General features: G+C 42.6%; 1 protein-coding gene across 1 annotated transcript in view; it reads left to right on the top strand.

Annotated features, from left to right (window-relative positions):
• Positions 1–18,801, top strand: part of NOC2L (NOC2 like nucleolar associated transcriptional repressor) — a 176,654-nt gene that overhangs the window by 67,126 nt on the left and 90,727 nt on the right. The window contains exons 12-14 of the mRNA XM_068240719.1: positions 976–1,087; positions 10,157–10,270; positions 13,597–13,698. Of these exons, the coding sequence (XP_068096820.1) occupies positions 976–1,087; positions 10,157–10,270; positions 13,597–13,698 (328 nt within the window). The remainder of the gene's footprint in view (positions 1–975; positions 1,088–10,156; positions 10,271–13,596; positions 13,699–18,801) is intronic.

The following is an 18,801-nucleotide window of genomic DNA, read 5'->3' as shown; positions in this document are numbered from 1 at the left end:
TCAGGTGCACTATTTACTGAACTAACTGTTAGTTCCTCCTCCTTTGAATCGGCCATGTTGCTGTTATGACAAAACTGTTTGTAACACACATAATATATGTAGCTTAGGGAAATAAAGAATAATCAGATTATAGCGAAGGTTTAGTACTAATTAATTGTGATAATCCAAACGAGCCAGCAGGTGGCACTATTGCATTTGCCTCTGACGAGAAGTGTGCGACATTGTGAGCACCATGTTACTTTTTAGGGAAGCTGGCATCAGTAGTTAAATACTTTGATATTTTAGGCAGTTATGCCAGCCTTTAGACCTCTCATTCATACTTATGGATCCTAAGTAGGCCAGTATTCCATTTATAGGGTAGTTGTACTATAGTACTTGAAGGTTCGTGTTTAGTTAAAGGGGGCACTATGCCAAAAAAAACCTATAACACAATTTTTGCAGGGACTTAAACCCCTCCTACATGATCAAAAACTAAATAATTTGGACTTATACTAGTAAGCGGTTTTATTCTATTTAGCCAACATTAAAAAGCACATATATACTTGAATATAAGTTAATCTGAGAATCGAGTGAGCCCTCATTTTTACCTGGAAAAAGAGGTTAAAGGGGTTGACTCGACCGTAAGCCACCCCTCCCCAAATGCTGGTGTTGCACTTATTGGGCCCCTTCCCACATGCAGTGTGGTGAGAAAGATTGGTATAGCTAACAATCCTAGTCTGTAGGTCTTCTCTCTTCAGCTGCTGACCTGCACAATTTAGCGTCAATATAAGTCCATTTTACAGAAGGGCTGAAAATCCACAAGGCGTGCAATAAATAATGAGAATGTTAGGGCCTGCTATGGCAAGATCTGCCAGCTTGGGAAAGGTGATGAGTAGCTCCGATACATTGCTACAGTGCTGCTATTTTCTATAGATAATATCTGAATAAAGCTGAAGGTGTACACTCCAGTAACAAGTTACCTATTCCTTACATCAGACTTGTCCCAACTGCACGCTATTTTCCACTGAGGATGCACTGCATACGCGCTTTGACTCTGCTATCAGAGAAGACGGGAGTTTTCATACCAGTGTTACCCTTTATCCTGGAGGTAAGTGATTATTTGTATGTATTTATCTTATAAAGCTCTTATGTTTGTTTATTCAGAGATAAAAATATCATTGGTACGTAGAGAAAATGAAACTAGTGTTTTATTTTTCATTTCAGCGTGGCTACTGTGCAGTTTGCTTTGTTAGAACAAGTGTAGGGATCCGAGAACCTCTTTTACAAAATATAGAAAATAAATCTCCCACTAGGTTGAGGTTCATAAATAGAGTGTGCTGTAAGCAGGGGTGTGGCAGATGACAGGTATTACTAACCTTCCAGATGCTGCTTCTCCAGGGAGACCTGCAGCTGCAGTAGTTTGAAGGGCACGCGACGGGCGTCGCTCGTCTCCGGCCACCACAATGCATGCCGAGAGGTGTAGTCTTTTGGTGTGAGTGAAGCTGCTGGTAGAATATTGCCAATACTACCCATATTCTATTAAAGTCATTGGGAATCGGCTGTAAAAAAAAAAAGCCAGATACTTGCCTACGGAGAGGGAAGGCTCTGGATCCTAATGAGCCGTCCTTCTCCTTTTCCGATGCCCGTTCCAGTGCAGGATCCCACGTAGAAGCATTCAACCTATTTGGTCAAATGCTGCTATCACCGCCACCTAAGGGAGGCTTTGGGAGGCCAAGTGCTCCCGAAGACGGGCCGCTCCATACTGCGCATGCGTGAGCGCCCTCTCTCGTGCACTCACAGTGCACAGTGCCCAGTATGGAGCGCCTGTCTTCGGGAGGATTCGGCTCCTGAAGACTTCCGAATCCCCCCGCGTCGGGGGATTTGAATGTAGGAGCTGCCATTGCAACCAGGACCCCGGGAGAGGAGAGGGAAGGCTCATCAGGACCCAGAGCCTTCCCTCTCCTTAGGGAAGTATCTGGTTTCTTTTTTTTTTTTTTATTGCAGACTCTCAATGACTTTAAAGAGAACCCGAGGTGGGATTTAATTATGCTAGTGGGGCACAGAGGCTGGTTGTGCACACTAACACCAGCCTCTGTTGCCCCATGGTGTGCCTCCAGGACCCCCCTGCGCGCGGGTCCTGGAGGCACACCATGGGGCAACAGAGGCTGGTGTTAGTGTGCACAACCAGCCTCTGTGCCCCACTAGCATAATTAAATCCCACCTCGGGTTCTCTTTAAGGCATCTATCTCCTCCTAACACTAATCCTCCCCCAGCTACTCCTAAAACTAGTCCCACTGTTAACCCTACACCTAGCACCACCTGTCCCTTCTTGAACGTAACTTTGGGCTTCAGCTATGTCCGGTGACCAAATTATACACCAGGTGTCGCTGTAACCACATTTAACCACTTTACCCCCGCCCGTACGGATTTCTCCGTCCCTTTTTCCATCCTTTAACCCCCAGGGACGGAGAAATCCGTACTTTCCGCGTTCCCGACGCTGTCCGCGCTCCCGCTTGTAAACACGCCGCCCGCCGCTAGTAAACACGCCGCCGCCCGCTCGCCCGGAGATCAATGAACGGGAAAATCCATTCCCGTTCGTTGATCTAAGCCCCACAATGATCCGCTGCTCTCCTATGGGCAGCGCGATCATTGTGAGAAAAAACTTACGTGTCCAGCCTCCTTATACTTCGTCCAAGCTTCCGGAAGGACGCTTGGAGGTCGCATTAAAACAAAAAGTTACTGTGGCCATCTTGTGGCCAAATAGTAAACTACACCCTACACATTTTTCACATACAAATAAATGACTTTTACACAAAAAATTAACTCATTACCTCCCACACTCCCCAATTTTTTTTTTTTTGTAATTAAAAAAAAATTCAAAAATTTACAATTAAAAAAAAATACATAAATAGTTACCTTAGGGACTGAACTTTTTAAATATTTATGTCAAGAGGGTATAACACTGTTACTTTATAAACTATGGGCTTGTAATTAGGGATGGACGCAAAACTGAAAAAAATGCACCTTTATTTCCAAATAAAATATTGGCGCCAAACATTGTGATAGGGACATAATTTAAATGGTTTTATAACCGGGACAAAAGGGCAAATAAATTTCATGGGTTTTAATTACAGTAGCATGCATTATTTAAAAACTATAATGGCCGAAAACTGAAAAATAATTATTTTTTTCCCCACATTTTTCCTATTTTCCCATTAAAACACATTTAGAAAAAAATAATTCTTGGCATAATGTCCCACCTAAAGAAAGCCTAATTGGTGGCGGAAAAAACAAGATATAGTTCATTTCATTGCAATAAGTAATGATAAAGTTATAGACGAATGAATGGAAGGAGCGCTGAAAGGGGAAAATTGCTCTGGTGCTCAGGGGGTAAAACCCCTCAGTGGTGAAGTGGTTAACATTGTGGTCTATGGGGGTGCCCAAATTACTAGGTGCCACGTGTTGCCCAAATTACCTGCCCGGGGAAAGTGGTTATTTTCACATCTTTACTGAAGTGTCCAGAATTTTTCTTTACTGCCTGGAGTCCCTCTTTAACCATAGTTTGAGTTTAATATAGCCCTGTCTATATTTTCCAATGGGTCTGCATTCAGCATTTCATATTATCAGCTTCTATTCTACAGGTTAATAAGCCTGCGGTTTATCAGCAGAGAGGCAGAATTACGCAACAGTAGCTGCATGAGTTACTAAGCAGCATCTCATCCCACCAGCATCAACTTTGAGACATTGCCTCGGGGTGATAAATCTCCAGCTAATCATAATCTGGGAAAGAAAGCTATGGCGACAGCTCGCCCACCCTTCTCATTTTTCCTCCTGCTCGGATATTGCACATTTCACTTCTCCCAGACTTCTTCTTTAGTTTTCCATCTAGAGAGCCGTCATTCCGATATCTGGTCTGGCTCTCGGGGCTAGATCCGGCAGTGACAGAGCAGAAGGGATGAGGTTTGGGCGGAGGTTTTATTGATGTTCTTGGCTTGAGTCCTGCTTTTGGTAGCTCAGGGATTGAATATGGGAAGCGCCGGAGGTTTTTTTGTTTTCTCCCCTGCCTCGTGATGCTTAGCCTGTCCCCCAGCCAAGATGTTATTCAGTCGGTTGACGGAAATGCTTCTGCAGCTGCTAGCCCCTGTCCAGCCCACATCCTCCTGTTCTTTGCCAGCATCGTTTCTTCGATCTGTTCCCCCCCATCCTTTCCAGGTCTCTGACTGCCGCCTCCTGCACACTTCCGATAGAGAGCAGGCAGGCTCTCGCCGGGCAGTCTGCTCTGTAAAAGTGCCTTTTTATAAATAGATTCCGCTTGTTTTGGAAAAGTCAAGTGGACCAGTCTGTGACCACATAGCACTGTGTTAAATTAGCTCTTAAAATGAACACATTCCAGTTAGGGTCTGATGGAAAATGTTAGCTCCATTCGGTGGGTATAGTGCGAAGTTGGCAGTGTAAGTTGTAATAATGGATAAGGATGAATACTTGATACTGCCCATGATTTTGGTCCCTAGTTGTTTAATGGTAACTACATCCCTAAATGGAGTTACTGTAAATGCTCTGTTTTTTTTTTTCCTTTTAATATTTGAAGTACCAGTGCTGGACCATGGCTAGTTGTTAGAACCGAAACCAGAAAAAAGTGCATAGGAGCTCTTATGTAAACAAAAACTGCGCTGCCATAGGGACCTATTTTAAAAGCGCTTATCGTGACCTGGGGACTATACTGTGTGTACTCCCTTCTGCTGTTGCCTGAGGAAGCGGGAATATACCTGCGAAACGCGTTGCATTGTATGTTGGCGTATATAAATAACCTTTTTTTTTTTTAATAAAAATTTACAGTATTATGTCTACTTCAGGGAGTTGAGTCCACTACTGCCTCCTTAGGAATTTTAAAGTTTTAAACACATTTTATTCTTTTGGCGCCTCTGTTCTCCTTACAATATTTTTAAAGCTGTGATTTGCGGCAAAGGATGGAAATTTGGGTACACTGCAAGGGCACCTCCTGGGGGGGGGGGGGGGGTGTTTGAAAGTTCAGGCATCGGTAGAGGGAGGGTTCTGTGTTAGAATAGGGTTAGGTTTAGTTATAGGAAAATATCGGGAAACATTACTGATATTTACTATGGAATCCAGCATCTAGCAATATTTTACTAATCGTAATCCCCTGCGCCCCTTTTTTCCAGGCGCCTTTTTAAATGTATGCGTTGGAGCAATTTTCGTAACAGAAAACAGAAGCTTAGACAGCAATGTAACCCTGACTGTAGTCCTACCAGTCTTTCTTTGCAATCCCCGTTTCACAATTTTTCATGTGGACTGGAGTTTTTCTTAAAGAGAACCCGAGGTGGGGTTCTGACAATGCAATCCACATACAGAGGCTGGGTCTGCCTATACTGCCCAGCCTCTGTTGCTATTTCAATCCCCCCTAAGTTCCCCCTGCGTTTGGATTGGAGGGAAGGGACGCGGGCGGGACCAGAGCTATGCCGGAGGCGGGGGGAGCACGCAGAGTGACAGTATAGATGTAAACACAGCCCGCACAGCGCGGCTGGGATTTGTGGGGGATTGCAGAGCGCAGGGGGAACTTAGGGGGGATTGAAATGGCAACAGAGGATGGGCAGTTTAGGCAGACCCAGCCTCTGTACGTGGATTGCATTGTCAGAACCTCGCCTCGGGTTCTCTTTAAAGAGAAAGTTAAAACTGAAAGGAAAGCAAAATCGGCTCTAGGACTTCTTTAAAGATGAAGAAATGCAAGATTATGTAGGAGGTTTGGAGCCATACATGACATTTATAGGAATTTTAGCTTTTCTTATTTCTTCCTGTGGAACTACCGAGCATGTTATTGTGCAGCTTTCACTGCAAGCATCCTTTTATTGTATATTTTTAATTAAAGCCTTTGTTTCCCTTGCCCATTTGTGGCAGATACTATATTAAAATGAGTCTAATTGTAATGAAAGCTGAATATAAATAAATATATATATATTGTGTGTGTGGTGGACTTTGTAACTGTCCTAAAGTAAACAGTATCCTAGCAATCACTGGTGTTTTTCCTTGTTAGAATGCTTAAGCCATTAAGGACTTCTAAGACCAGTAGGAAGGATTGAATCACTGCTAATATTTTTGAAGATTATTTTCTGGAAGGAATTGGATGGTGTGCCTAGTTTGTGGTATTGGGGACAGAGCGAATGGAGAAAGCAGGAGCTGTTAATCTGTCTGAGGCTCCTAAGGTTGTAAAGTCTTTGCATCGACTGTGCCCTTTTGCAACCAGACGGGAGGTTTAAAGATTCCCTTCGCTAATGGTTTTACAAGAACCATTTTCTAATTAAATGATTGAATTCACAGTGGAAGCCTCTTACAGGCGCACCTAACAGGAAGTGTATCGGAAAATGTTGCTGCGTTTAAGCAGGAATCTACCAGCCATGCATTAACCCTTTCACTCCTTGGATTTTCGGTTAAAGGGTGAAAAGAATACATAGAGCGAAATATGCCTTTACTGAAAGATGCATTTCAAAATAAGTTATTCAAAAGGGGCTGCTTAAAGTGAACCTGAAACGATTAAAATTATTTAAAATATACACATGATGTACCTGCAAATGAATTCTACATACTTAATTCGCCATCAGTTCCTCTCAGAAGCTCACCATTTTCTTCTTGCATCGATTCCTTCCAGTTCTGACCAGATTTTGTTGCTATCAGTTGCTGTCAGTTATAACTGAAAGGACAACTGATGTGCAAGGTAATGTCCATGTTTCCCTATGGCTCAAGTGGGCGATATTACAGTTTAACAGTGTGCTGACCAGGAAGGTGTTATGGGGTAATGGCCATTTTTAAAATGGAGGACGGAGAATTCCATTGATCAGTGGACAAACAGAACGCAGTAGAGGAGAAAGAGATTGATGAGTAGACTATGGGAGAGGTAAGTATGACATGTCTGTTTATTTAGACTTTTAATTTTCAGTTCAGGTTTGCTTTAATTAATTCGTATAAGCAAAGCCTGTATCAGCTTCCAGGTCTTCACATGGATTCTTCAGTGTGATGGGTGACTTTGATTACCATTAGGAAATCTTAGGAGGTTAAAGCGATGCTGCAGTGAATGGTGGTATACATGGCTGGTGGTATTGTGGAGTCTCACCATCTCTTACCACTGTAACAGTGCATTTCTGAGCTGGAACTTGTCCTCCATATCATTTTGTATAGCCACACCACCACCACCTGCATTTATGCAGCTTGGAAATACACCAGGGTTAGGCCTCGTTCACATCAGGTGCATTTGGAATCGCACAGGAATGAGCTTTAAAAACGTAAACTCGTTTCAATGCACTTATCTGTGTTTTTGTATGCATTTCTATGCATTTTTCCCCCTGAATTAATGGGAGGGCTGGGGGAGGACAATCAATTATGCATACAAAAATAAGCCTTACCATGTGTTTTTGTGCGCTTCTGCATGCTAAAAAAGCATGGCAGTTGACTTTAACCCCCTTGGCGGTATGATTCTTTCCAGATTTTAGGGTCTAAAAGCGGTACAATTTTTTTTGCACCCTTTCAGACCCTAAAACCTGGAAAAAAATCATGCTGCCAGGGAGATCTGCAGCAGCCCAGCAATCACTCACCTCCCTGGGCTCCCGCGCTGCAGTTATGCCTCCATCCTCCGGGTGGTGCTGCAACTCTAAAGTGAGATTGCCGGCTGTCGTCATGACGACAGTCGGCGATCTCACCAGGAGGAAGCAGAGCCCCGGAGGAGAGGAAGAAGAATGGCGTCCAACTTGGGGATCCCTGGGAGCTTTGTAGAAACGCTGCCGTTGCGCGCATTACTCTGCATAGAGCCTCCAGCGGCTACCCCAAGCAGAGGTCGGGGTTACCGCTCTGAGCTGCGGTTTTCCGCCCCGACCCTAGCTCGGGGTTACCGCCAAGGAGGTTAATTACATGTGTTCCTGATCAGTAATGCTCAAAAATGCTGACAACCCTACGTTTCAGGAGTACTGCCAATCACAGTGCACTGATCTGAACGGAGTCAATCGATTTAAATACATTTTATAAACACCATGCGTTGCGCATGGTGTCAGCATTGCGCTACAGTGCATAAAAACGTCCAAGATGTGAACAGGCCCTTATGCAGCAACTGCATAAAATTGACATCAATGTGGAATTATTAGCATCCCATTGACCACCCCTACGGTATAGAGCCCAGTTGTGCTGATTATGTGGTAAAGTAGCATACAGCATTCCCATCACTTTAATTTACAGTGGGTCTATTACATTTACTTTATAGTCAGTTAACAAAAGCTTGGGCTGGAAAAATCACTGGGGTCAGGTACCGGAGGGGTCCTTAAAAGTTCCTTCTGGCTCCTAACATTTGAGTGATGGAATTGCTTCCTACAATTTATTGCTGGGCTGAACAAATTGCCTCCTAAATTTCTATAAATGCATCCACCCCGATTCTGAGCCTCTGTTGTGTATTTAATTCCATGCCCCTGCTCCATAGTTTCGCTCGTTATCTGTAGAAATTAAAGGACCCCCGAAGCAAAAATATACTAATGAAATAAACGATTGTATCTATCTTCCTTCTCCTAAAAATTACTTTTTAAGATATTCCAGTTTTATTTTATGTTTATATTTACTTTTTAAGTTTTAACTGTTTTATTGTTTTTGCTTAACGACAAATTCATTGAAGTATGCCAGAGCTAAAATCTATGAACTATTGACCTTTTTTATCCCTTTCCTGCTCTCAGAAGCCATTTTCTGCTAGGAAAGTGTTTTATGGTTGGAATTTCTTATCAGTGAGGGTCACACTGTAATCACTTCCTGTCTGAGTCAGGACTGAGTCAGCCACTTACATACCTGATATTTAACTCTTTCAGGCAGAGAAAGAAAAAAAAGGAACACAGCATAGTTATTAGTGTGCTTGGCACTGTACATACCCATGTCTATCTCATCATGTCACACGTCACTTCAGGTATCCTTTAAGGGATATCTCCTCAACCTGTATACTAAAGCACAATGAGAAAGTCATTTGAAGTGTGTTTTATTGCTAATAGTAGATATCCAGCCTCATATTCAGTAAAATCTTTGTTTGCTTAACATTTATGACAAAACACTTAGGAACAGTAAGCTTCAAGTGGGATTGTCAGCCATAAAATCAAATTCCATTTATCCACTTCTCTGTGTTTATTATGCAGTCTACAACCTGACCCTGCATTGCAAGCAATCCAATATAATCAAACATTTTTTTGCTTTAATAAATCTTCAGTCAGCCTGCCTCTATTTGGTCCATTGCTGGGGAGAAGGAATCATATTATCTCCCCTCCCACATTCCTGCTCCTCACTGATTGGCTGAGGAGCGTTCAGTGTGATACAAGACTAAGAATGAAGAAGCTGCTGAAATATGATCTATGCTCTGCTCATGTGTATAAAATGCAAGCTAGATATGACTCCAGTTTTTGGGAGGAAATTAAAGGAATACTGTAGGGGGGTCGGAGGAAAATGAGTTGAACTTACCCGGGGCTTCTGATGGTCCTCTGCAGACATACTGTGCCCATGCAGCCACTCACTGATCCATCACCCCCCCCCCCCCCCCCCCCCCCTACAGTATTCCTTTAAATCAGGATCGGCTTCAGTCACAGACAGAAAAGATGTAAAAAAAATGTCTGAAACCGCTTTCGCTTTATCTGCTAAGTAAAGTTCACGGAAATCAAAATGTGGCCAGTACAATATACTGTATGTTATGTAAGTAGAACAAGTACTTATATGCTTATATATGTGTTTTTTTTTGGGATAGTATGGCTGATCCTCCTGCTTTAAAGTATAACAGGACTGTCTGCGTAACGCCACAGACACAGGATTCATACAGAAGACCGTTCTCAATGACACATTGATACCTGATTCCAGTGGTCTTTTCTTCCTTTAATGTAATTAAAAAAAAAAAAAAAAAGCCCTATTGATGTCTGAGCCAATGACAAGTTAGGGCAGATGGATTAACACCATAATGACATGTTCATTTTAATTACACTTTAATGAGAGAATACTAATTACCTGGCAGGTTAATTGTACTGGAAAGCAGCCAGTCTTAGAAATCACCGATCCGTAAGCAAGTTTGTGAGTGCATCCTTCAAGTGTGCAGTGCTGTGGTATCCTCGCTTTGTGACTGAACTCTTACTGAAGTCGCTGAATCGTCTCTTTGCTCATTCCGCAGATTTTCCAGCAAGTGAACTTTAACAAGAGGCCGGGAAGGATCAGTGTGAAGCCCCTCAACTTTGCCGTCATCCTGAAATTGTCCAATGCCAACCTTCAAGAAAAAGTGTTCAGGGTAAGGACTTTCTTTTTTCACTTTCTGCAGTGGCACATACATTAAGTGTACCAGAAAGTGGGGGTGAGGGTTTTTTTGTGTGTGAAGACTTCAAGATGCATTGAATAAAAGTATATTAAAATGCTATTATCCAACAAACGGTCTTTAAAGTTAACAGTATTCTCGTCGGAGCTAATAACTAAAGCCTTGTACACGTGTATGAGGTATGAGTAGGGAACAGTACCCAATCCCTTGGGCGACATTCCAGGACAATCCCTGTACAGATGCTTCACTAGCTCTTTAGGTTTTGTTGCTATTTGGAAAGGCAGAGGGCCGTCGGAGAGGCTCGGTTGTGAATGTCTCAGGGCGGGTGGGGTTGGTGGGAAGAACAAAAATCAGTCAGCGATTGACCAAATCGATCCACCCAGCTTATCGGTGGCCGAGGCATCGGGGGACACTGTACACAAGCTAGATTCTCGGCAGAGGCGGTAGTTATCGGCTACCTCGGCCGAGTTTAATATAGGGTTAGTGTGAAGCTGAAGCAACATGTTATCTATGTATCTCTGCCTTATTCAATTGAAATGAATCAGACAGCTGGGTACAGGGAGCATCTAAAGGCGCATACAAACGCCGTATTGTTACAAACAACTGGTCCGTCAGACCGTCCCGTGGGGCGGTTGTTCAACCGACAGTAGTACATGAGTACAGGGTGTCGGCAGACTGATAAGTTTTTGACTGATCCGCTCGACGGTCTGACGGAAATGATGTTTGTAACAATACGGCGTGTGTACGCGCCTTAAGGTATAGTACAACTTTAGGACATTACAAATGTAAGACATTTATATTTTCTGCTCTAAATCAGGATTATGTGCGTATTTTTGCTTTGCGTCTGGGATGTTAATCCTGAAATATCCTTTCTCCTGATATCCTCAACTGAGCTGTCTGTGTCACCCAAAGCTATCTTTATAGATTGTGTAGGGTGACATTTCTTTTATATGAAGGCTTTGCAAACACCCTGTTATGCTGTGTATTATGTTCTGCTCCATGGAGAGGGAAGGAGGTGAAAGCCTTGGCAGCATTATCCTGTAGAACTTTGATATTCCCTCAGGACAAAAGAGCCATCGGTTAACCACTTGAGGACTGCGGTGTTAACCCCCCCTCCTAGTGACCTGGCCATTTTTAGGGCAGGGTGGGGTCTGATCGCCCCCACATTGTTTATTTTACTTTTTTTATCAATATTTATATAAACTATTTTTAAATAAATTTTCCTTTTTTTATATTTCCCCCCATTCCCCTCCATCCCCCCAGCCAGCCAGTCACGCGATCGGCTCTCATAGGCTTCAGGCTATGAGAGCCGATCGCTTCCCTGTGTCCCAGGGGGCAGCCGTGTCACACGGCTGTCCCCAGTGCAGCGATGCTGCAGATCGCAGTGCTGTACAAAGTAATTAGACAGCGAAACAGTCTCCCGAGTGGCGATTGCCGCTCGGAGACTGAAGATGGGGAAGAGCTCCGCCCCCCAAGCAGGAGATGCGCGCGCATACTGCGCGCGATCTCTTGCTAGCCCCATAGAAGTCCGTTCACGCCCATGGGCATGGAGCGGTCCTGGGGCTGCCGCACTGCTCACGCCAATTGGCGTGGAGCAGTCGGCAACAGGTTAAAGTAATCTTTCCTGGCGAATAAAGTGTAGAGAAACCGAGAGCCCAATATAGTGTAGTATGTTAAGCATAAATGAAGTAAAGGTTATCGTGAGAAAATTATACTCACAAACATGGGTTACCACACAGGGAACCACTGTATAGGCAGGTGAGGAGATTAGACCTGTCCTCACTCAGGGATAAGAAGTCGCTCTCTGTAGATGCGAAAGGGGGTAGATCACCCCTCCACCAGGGGTGGACACGGTATAGCAGTAGGAGAACAGAGGCGCCAGCAGGATAAAAGTGGATAAAAACTTTAAAATTTGCTGGGAGGAAGCGGTGGACTTACCTCCATAAAGCAGACACGAAAGACTGTCTGAATAGTAGTCACATTTATTACTTAGTACCCCAAAACAGTGCAACGCGTTTCGCAGGCCCAGCCCGCTTCATCAGGCAGTAAAAATGGGGACAAGACAGAATTTCAGCAATAGCAGGTGTAGCGCCTCAGAATAGCAGAGATGCCCAGGGTTATTGCAGATAACCGTACACAGTTAATATTTCCTGACAGCAATGAGAAACCGTTTTTCTAGACTTTTATGATGGGTTTCAGTGGTAACCATGCTTTATCTACAGATTTGTGGATTGTTTTGCTAGTGACTTTGAGCATTAGGGCTGGAACCCACTGGAGCGATTTCTTTTTTGAGCGTTTAGGGAGGTTTTCAAAACGCTAGCGATTTTCCTAAAGGCTCAGCTAATGTAAATGGATGGACCAAATTCCAAAATCGCAAACGCAGGACATGCAGCATTTTTGAGCGTTAGTGGTTTGCGTTAGCGTTTCTGCAATGTAAAGTATATAAACGCTGGCGTAATTGCTCATGAATCGCCATACAGAGCAATTTGCTAGCGTTTTTAAATGACTACACTGTGAAAAAATTTTTTATTAAAAGGACCTGGATAATCGCTGCCAAAAGCTTACACTTTTTAAAATCGCTACCAAAATGGCTAGAAAACGCTCATGAAATCGCTTACAAAACTCTAATTAAAAACTCTAGCGATTCTGATTAGCGATAGCTCTTTGTATTGGGTTCCAGGACTCAGGGTTTTTCTAGTGACTTTGTTCATTAGGGGGGTTTTGCTAGTGACTTTGTTCATTAGGGTTGTTTTGCTAGTGACTTTGTTCATTAGAGGGGTTTTGCTAGTGACTTTATTCATTAGGGTTGTTTTGCTAGTGACTTTGTTCATTAGAGGGGTTTTGCTAGTGACTTTGTGCATGTTGAGCACTGCAGAATATGCATAAAGGAAATTTACAGCACTACCTATGTATATTTTATGAGAAGACAAGACAAGACAAGACAAGACAAATAACATTTATATCGCGCTTTTCTCCTGGCGGACTCAAAGCGCCAGAGCTGCAGCCACTAGGGCGCGCTCTATAGGCAGTAGCAGTGTTAGGGAGACTTGCCAAAGGTCTCCTACTGAATAGGTGCTGGCTTACTGAACAGGCAGAGCCGAGATTCGAACCCTGGTCTCCTGCGTCAGAGGCAGAGCCCTTAACCATTACACCATCCAGAGAAGATATGTCCATTAATAATTAAGAAAATCTAACATGAAAAACCACAAATAATTTATTTTATATTAAGCTGGTTTGGTTTGCATAAATCAAAAAAATGATTTTCCTTAACAGAACTGTTTCTTTTTTTTGTTTTTCGATAGGATGGGATATGTGATCAGTTCTATGATATGACGCTGGAATACCTGCACACCCAGGCTCACTGCATTGGCTTTCCTGAACTGGCTCTGCCCTGCATCATACAGGTATGGCCATTTATGAGATCAGTGGGCCTTACATTTGTATGGCCTATAGACTGCTTCATGCACAAGGTGTTTCCATCTAAGAGGCTTTGCAGGTGTAACATCTGTCTGTATCCGGTCACTAGATCAGAGACTTGTTGCAGTGGTGGGTCATCATAGCTACAAAATCTGTTGCTGTTTTAACAATGGTGGTTAACTTCAGCATTACAAATGTTTACTGGCCACAAATGCTTTTGTAGTGGCCTCTAGTCTTGTGACTAGATAGGGCCAATGATATGTCAGTAATTCTGGCTTGTATGCAAATTGTATGTAGCTTGGGATTAAGCCAATCAAATGCACTCCTTGCTGACTGTGGCACCGTTCCAAACTGCAAACAAATTGCATTAAATTTGCATGCAAAATGGAATTATCAGCATCTTGTTGACATATCACAGAGACATTTTAGAGCTACAGTGTCTGGAGTGCTTTATTCTGGGAACACACGTGTCGTTTTCCTGGACGATAGATGTGTTTGATAAATTCCGTCATGTCCTATATTCCGCTTGATCGGTTTACTGCTCGATTCCTCATAGAAGTGAATGGAAAAAAATAAGAAAAACGAGCGGAAGATAAGAGAATCTAGCGGAGAATCGAGTGGTAAATCAAGCGTAGAATCGCACAGAAAAACGTATCGTGTGTTTCCAGCATAAGGCTCTGTACACACATCCAATTTTAATCTGCAGATGACGGGCCAATTACCACTGCCATGTAGTATGAGGGCCAGTAGGTTTTGAATACCATTAACAGACTGTGTAGGTATGCTCTCATACTACGTGGAAGTAGTAAAATTGGCCAGTTATCTGCAGATAAAAATTGGATGCGTATATGAACCCGAAAGGTGGGTACACACGTCAGATAAAAGTCTTTGGAAAATGAAAGATCACAGACCAATTTTACCCCCTTCCATGTAGTATGAGAGCCATACTCTACACAGTCTATTCTATGGAGCTGAACTCCCATCAGACAGAAATCTTTGCAAGATGCTGCACACACAGATGCTATACACATGCAACAGATCAGTATCTGCAAAATGCATTGATAGTCTATGATATCTGCAGATCTCATACACACCTTGTTTAACAGACATTCATCTGCAGATCAGATCCACCAGGATGGATCTTCAGATCAGCAGATAATTGTCTGATCTGCAGATGAATGTCCGTTAAACAAGATGTGTATGAGATCTGCAGATATCATAGACTATGAATGCATTTTGCAGGAACGGATATTTTGCAGGAACAGATTTTTGCAGCTACAGATCTTTTGAGTGTGTGCAGCATGTTTGTGTGCAGCATCTTGCAAAGATTTTTGTCTGATGGGGAGTTCAGCTCCATAGAATAGACTGTGTAGGTATGGCTCTCATACTACATGGAAGGTGGTAAAATTGGTCTGTGATCTTTCATTTTCCAAAGACTTTTATCTGATGTGTGCACCCACCTTAAGTCATAAATAGGGAGGATCAATGAGATGCAAATATTTCTGAGTTCTTGCAGGATTATGTAAATTTGTATGCAAATATATGCAGCTTGCAAATGAACGAATCAAGTCCCACCCAGGTTGAAATTGATTCATGTATTTTCAAGCTGAATAGATTTACATACAAATTTAAATATTCCTGCATGTATTTTGCATCTCATTGATCATCCCTAGTCCTAAATCACTGTGGACATCTGAAACAATCGTTTGTAGTATTTTTGAATGGCTGATCCCAGTAAATCACACTGGGGAGGGGAGGGGGGGGGGGGGGGGGGGGGAGAGAAAGGAAAGCAACCCTAGTGATCAGACATGGTTTTTGGAGCAGTTGCTGATGACTAGTTAATTCACTTCGGGGGACACCTGTCCACACTTTGCAAAGGTGCCCAAAACATTTACAAATTATTATTTTGGATGACCATAGCTGCAATTCTGTAGCAGTCATGGAATATACTTGTACAACTACGTAAAACTAATATTGAATGATGTTTTAAAAATGAACTTTGTTCTCTCTCCTGCTTTTTCTGGTAATTGCTGTATGTTAGTCAGTATTACGGCAATGTTCACCAACTTAAGCATGAGTGTCTTTTTGTACTGTGCCACAGTAGATGATGGTGTAAGTCAATAATAATATTGATCCGTCTATCTATACACAAGTGGACAATATAGTCTTTTTTTCTCAGAAAAAAAAACCCACATATCATTTTGAAGCCAATCCTGATGTCATTTCCGCCCTTACGCTCCTCTGCCTGATTGTGTATGCATTGCCTGCCCTCCTCCCAGTCGTAAAGAAACTCTGTAACACAATTTTCAGCCTTATTTCTGCTATCCTTTAAGTTCCTATACCTGTTCTAATGTGGTCTGTCTTACTGCAGCCTTTCCTAGTTGCACAATGGCTGTATTATCTCTGTTATATAATCTAATCTTCATTCCTCTGACGGCTTTGTCAGGCTCAGGCAGGAATGTGCTGGTCTGCTTGTGATAGGATAGAAGCTATACACACCCTCTCCATGCCCCCTGCAGGCTCTGTATGAGTCACAGACTGAGCTCCTCTCAGCCTATCACATGCCATGTCTTTTGTTTGTAAACACTGCCTAAAACTGGCAATTACAAGCCAGGATTGCAGCAGGGAGTGGCACAGAGGGGGCCAGGAGAACATAATGAATAAAATGTTATGCTTTTTATTGTAAGAATTTTAGAGTACAGATTCTCTTTAAGGCACTCCCACCCAGCTCTGCAATAGAAAGTGCATTGTCTCAGCATGAGAAATATTGGCCAATCAGAGAGGAACAGAGGTTTGGGAGGGGAAAACAGGAGGGAAAGAGGCTTCAGCCAATCAGGCTGTATTAGTTAAGTCTGAGATGAACGTAGAGAAGCAAAAAAGGACAACCCATCATGTCCTTCAACTTCCTTTGTGTGGCAATGTACCAAATAAGAGTCAGGTAAACTGGGGAATGATCATTTACCAACAAGAAAAGTAATAGTGATTCTTAACTTTTGGATTGCCTGGTTAGCATCCTTATTACCGGTACTTGTTTACCAGATAAAAATAAAGAATTGATTTTTGATTTTATGCCCGACAGTTACACTTTAAATGGAGTTCTCATTTTAATCCAAAGGCATATCTAAGCTATGGCAGTGTAGGCTTTGTACACTGGGTGCCATGCCTGTCATAATACCAGGGACACAGTTGTTCCTCTGGCCTATGGATGTTTGGGGGCTCAAGGACAGGAGGCCACCATATAATCCAGTACCTAGGAGTTCTGCACCTCCTTTCCCTTGCAGTGCACTGCACATTCAGCTGCTGCATTTACTGTCTGTCCTGTTCCCCTGCCAAGTGTGTAATCACAAAGGATGCAAGTGAGTGTCCTTGTTCATGAGACGAAGGTCGATGCAGTGTACTAATGGGCTTATCATGTAGACCAATTTTCTCCGTATCAGTCATCTGTTACTGGGGTCTGTCCTGAGAGGGTCACTGTTACTGGCCTTTTAGTGTCTCGTTTGTCACTGGTGACATGCTGCCTAATTTTATTATTTGGGAGACATACCTGCCTAGTTGTGTTATTTTGGAGGCACACTTTCAAATTGTTTTTTAAGGACAACCTGCATATTCATTCTTTTTGGCTCACAACAAACCCTTTCCCCTAAATTACGCAGCTTAAATTCTTGCCCTTATGGCCAGTTCACACTTGCTTTAAAAAAAAAGTACCCGTTTGTGGCATTTTTTTAAGCTCTGCTCAGTGCAGAAATCAGATCCTAATGTTAAAAATGGGATCTGCCTCCACTTGTAAAAAGGTGTTTTCTTGCTGCATTGCGCTAAACGGAAGTCCGAACTTGGCACATTTTCCCGGACCAGAAAGTCCAATTTTTATTGAAGCAATTGTGGACAGCCAGGAATATGTAGGTACAAAGTCCCACCCAAAAGGTGGTTTCACTTGTCTTAAAGGCATATACACATGCAGTACAAACATCAGTAAAATGACGTGAGTCATGGTGATATATGCATAAAAACATATGATAGGGTGAATGTACAAAAGTGCAGAAGTACAAAAATACAAGAGTACAAAAGTATGCAGGCAACAGTATGCAAAATTCGTTATGCAATTTACATAGTATACAAAAAGCATTATGCAAAAATGTGTTTTTTTTGTATCAACACCCTATCCCTACTTGGAGCCCTCCATGCCAGAAAAAGATGAACAAAATAGCATCCTAGAATTACACTATGAATTTTCTATGAATTATCTGGTATCATAAACTAAATTCAGGTCCCAACGGGTGTTGAGACCAGATGGCCTTATCATATGTTTTTATGCATATATCACATGACTAATGTCATTTTACTGATGTTTGTACTGCATGTGTATATCACTTTAAGACAAGTGATACCACCTTTTGGGTAGGACTTTGTACCTACTGTACATATTCCTGGCTGTATCACCAGTTTATTAGCTATGACTAAGGAGCCATAAGTTTGCTTCGATATGCGTGAGCTGTATTGCTGTTTGTCCACAATTGCTTCAATAAAAATTGGACTTTTATCCTGAGATCGGTGCAGCGGAATTCTTATCTACCACAATTTCCTGGCTCTTTGGTGTTCTGCTCCTGATCACAGTAGGTGCAGTGGTTGCAGCGACCTGTTTCCTGAATTGTGAAATTCTGCACAGCGGATGTGCTTACCGTGTCCATTTCTGCATCCACTCTAATGTGAACCAGCCCTAATGTCATTTTCCCTAGATATGCCACTGTTTTAATCTGGTAAGTAGGCAACTTTAACCTCTGTCAACACAGATTCACCTCCAATGATGTGGCAGAAAAGGCTAAGTTTATATAATTCTTTTACCTCTTTTACTGGCTAAAATCCAAAAGACAACTATTGATGTTCAGAGTACAAACTACAGCAAAGTTCAAACAACTCAGCAGCGTAGACTTGTACCTTGATGAAAACTTTAAATAATTTTTAGCCTATCAAGAGACAGATTAACGGGACATTCCTAATACGTCCCAGATGCAGGCCTGCATTTCTCAGATAATCTTCTTAGCTGATTCTTAGTCCTCTCCAATCCTTGTGTCACCATGAGCTGTATTCAGTTA

Source organism: Hyperolius riggenbachi, chromosome 6 (genome assembly GCF_040937935.1).
Source record: "Hyperolius riggenbachi isolate aHypRig1 chromosome 6, aHypRig1.pri, whole genome shotgun sequence".
Lineage (NCBI taxonomy): Eukaryota > Metazoa > Chordata > Amphibia > Anura > Hyperoliidae > Hyperolius > Hyperolius riggenbachi.
Note: the sequence above shows the minus strand (reverse complement) of the source record. Positions and strands in the feature narration are given on the sequence as shown.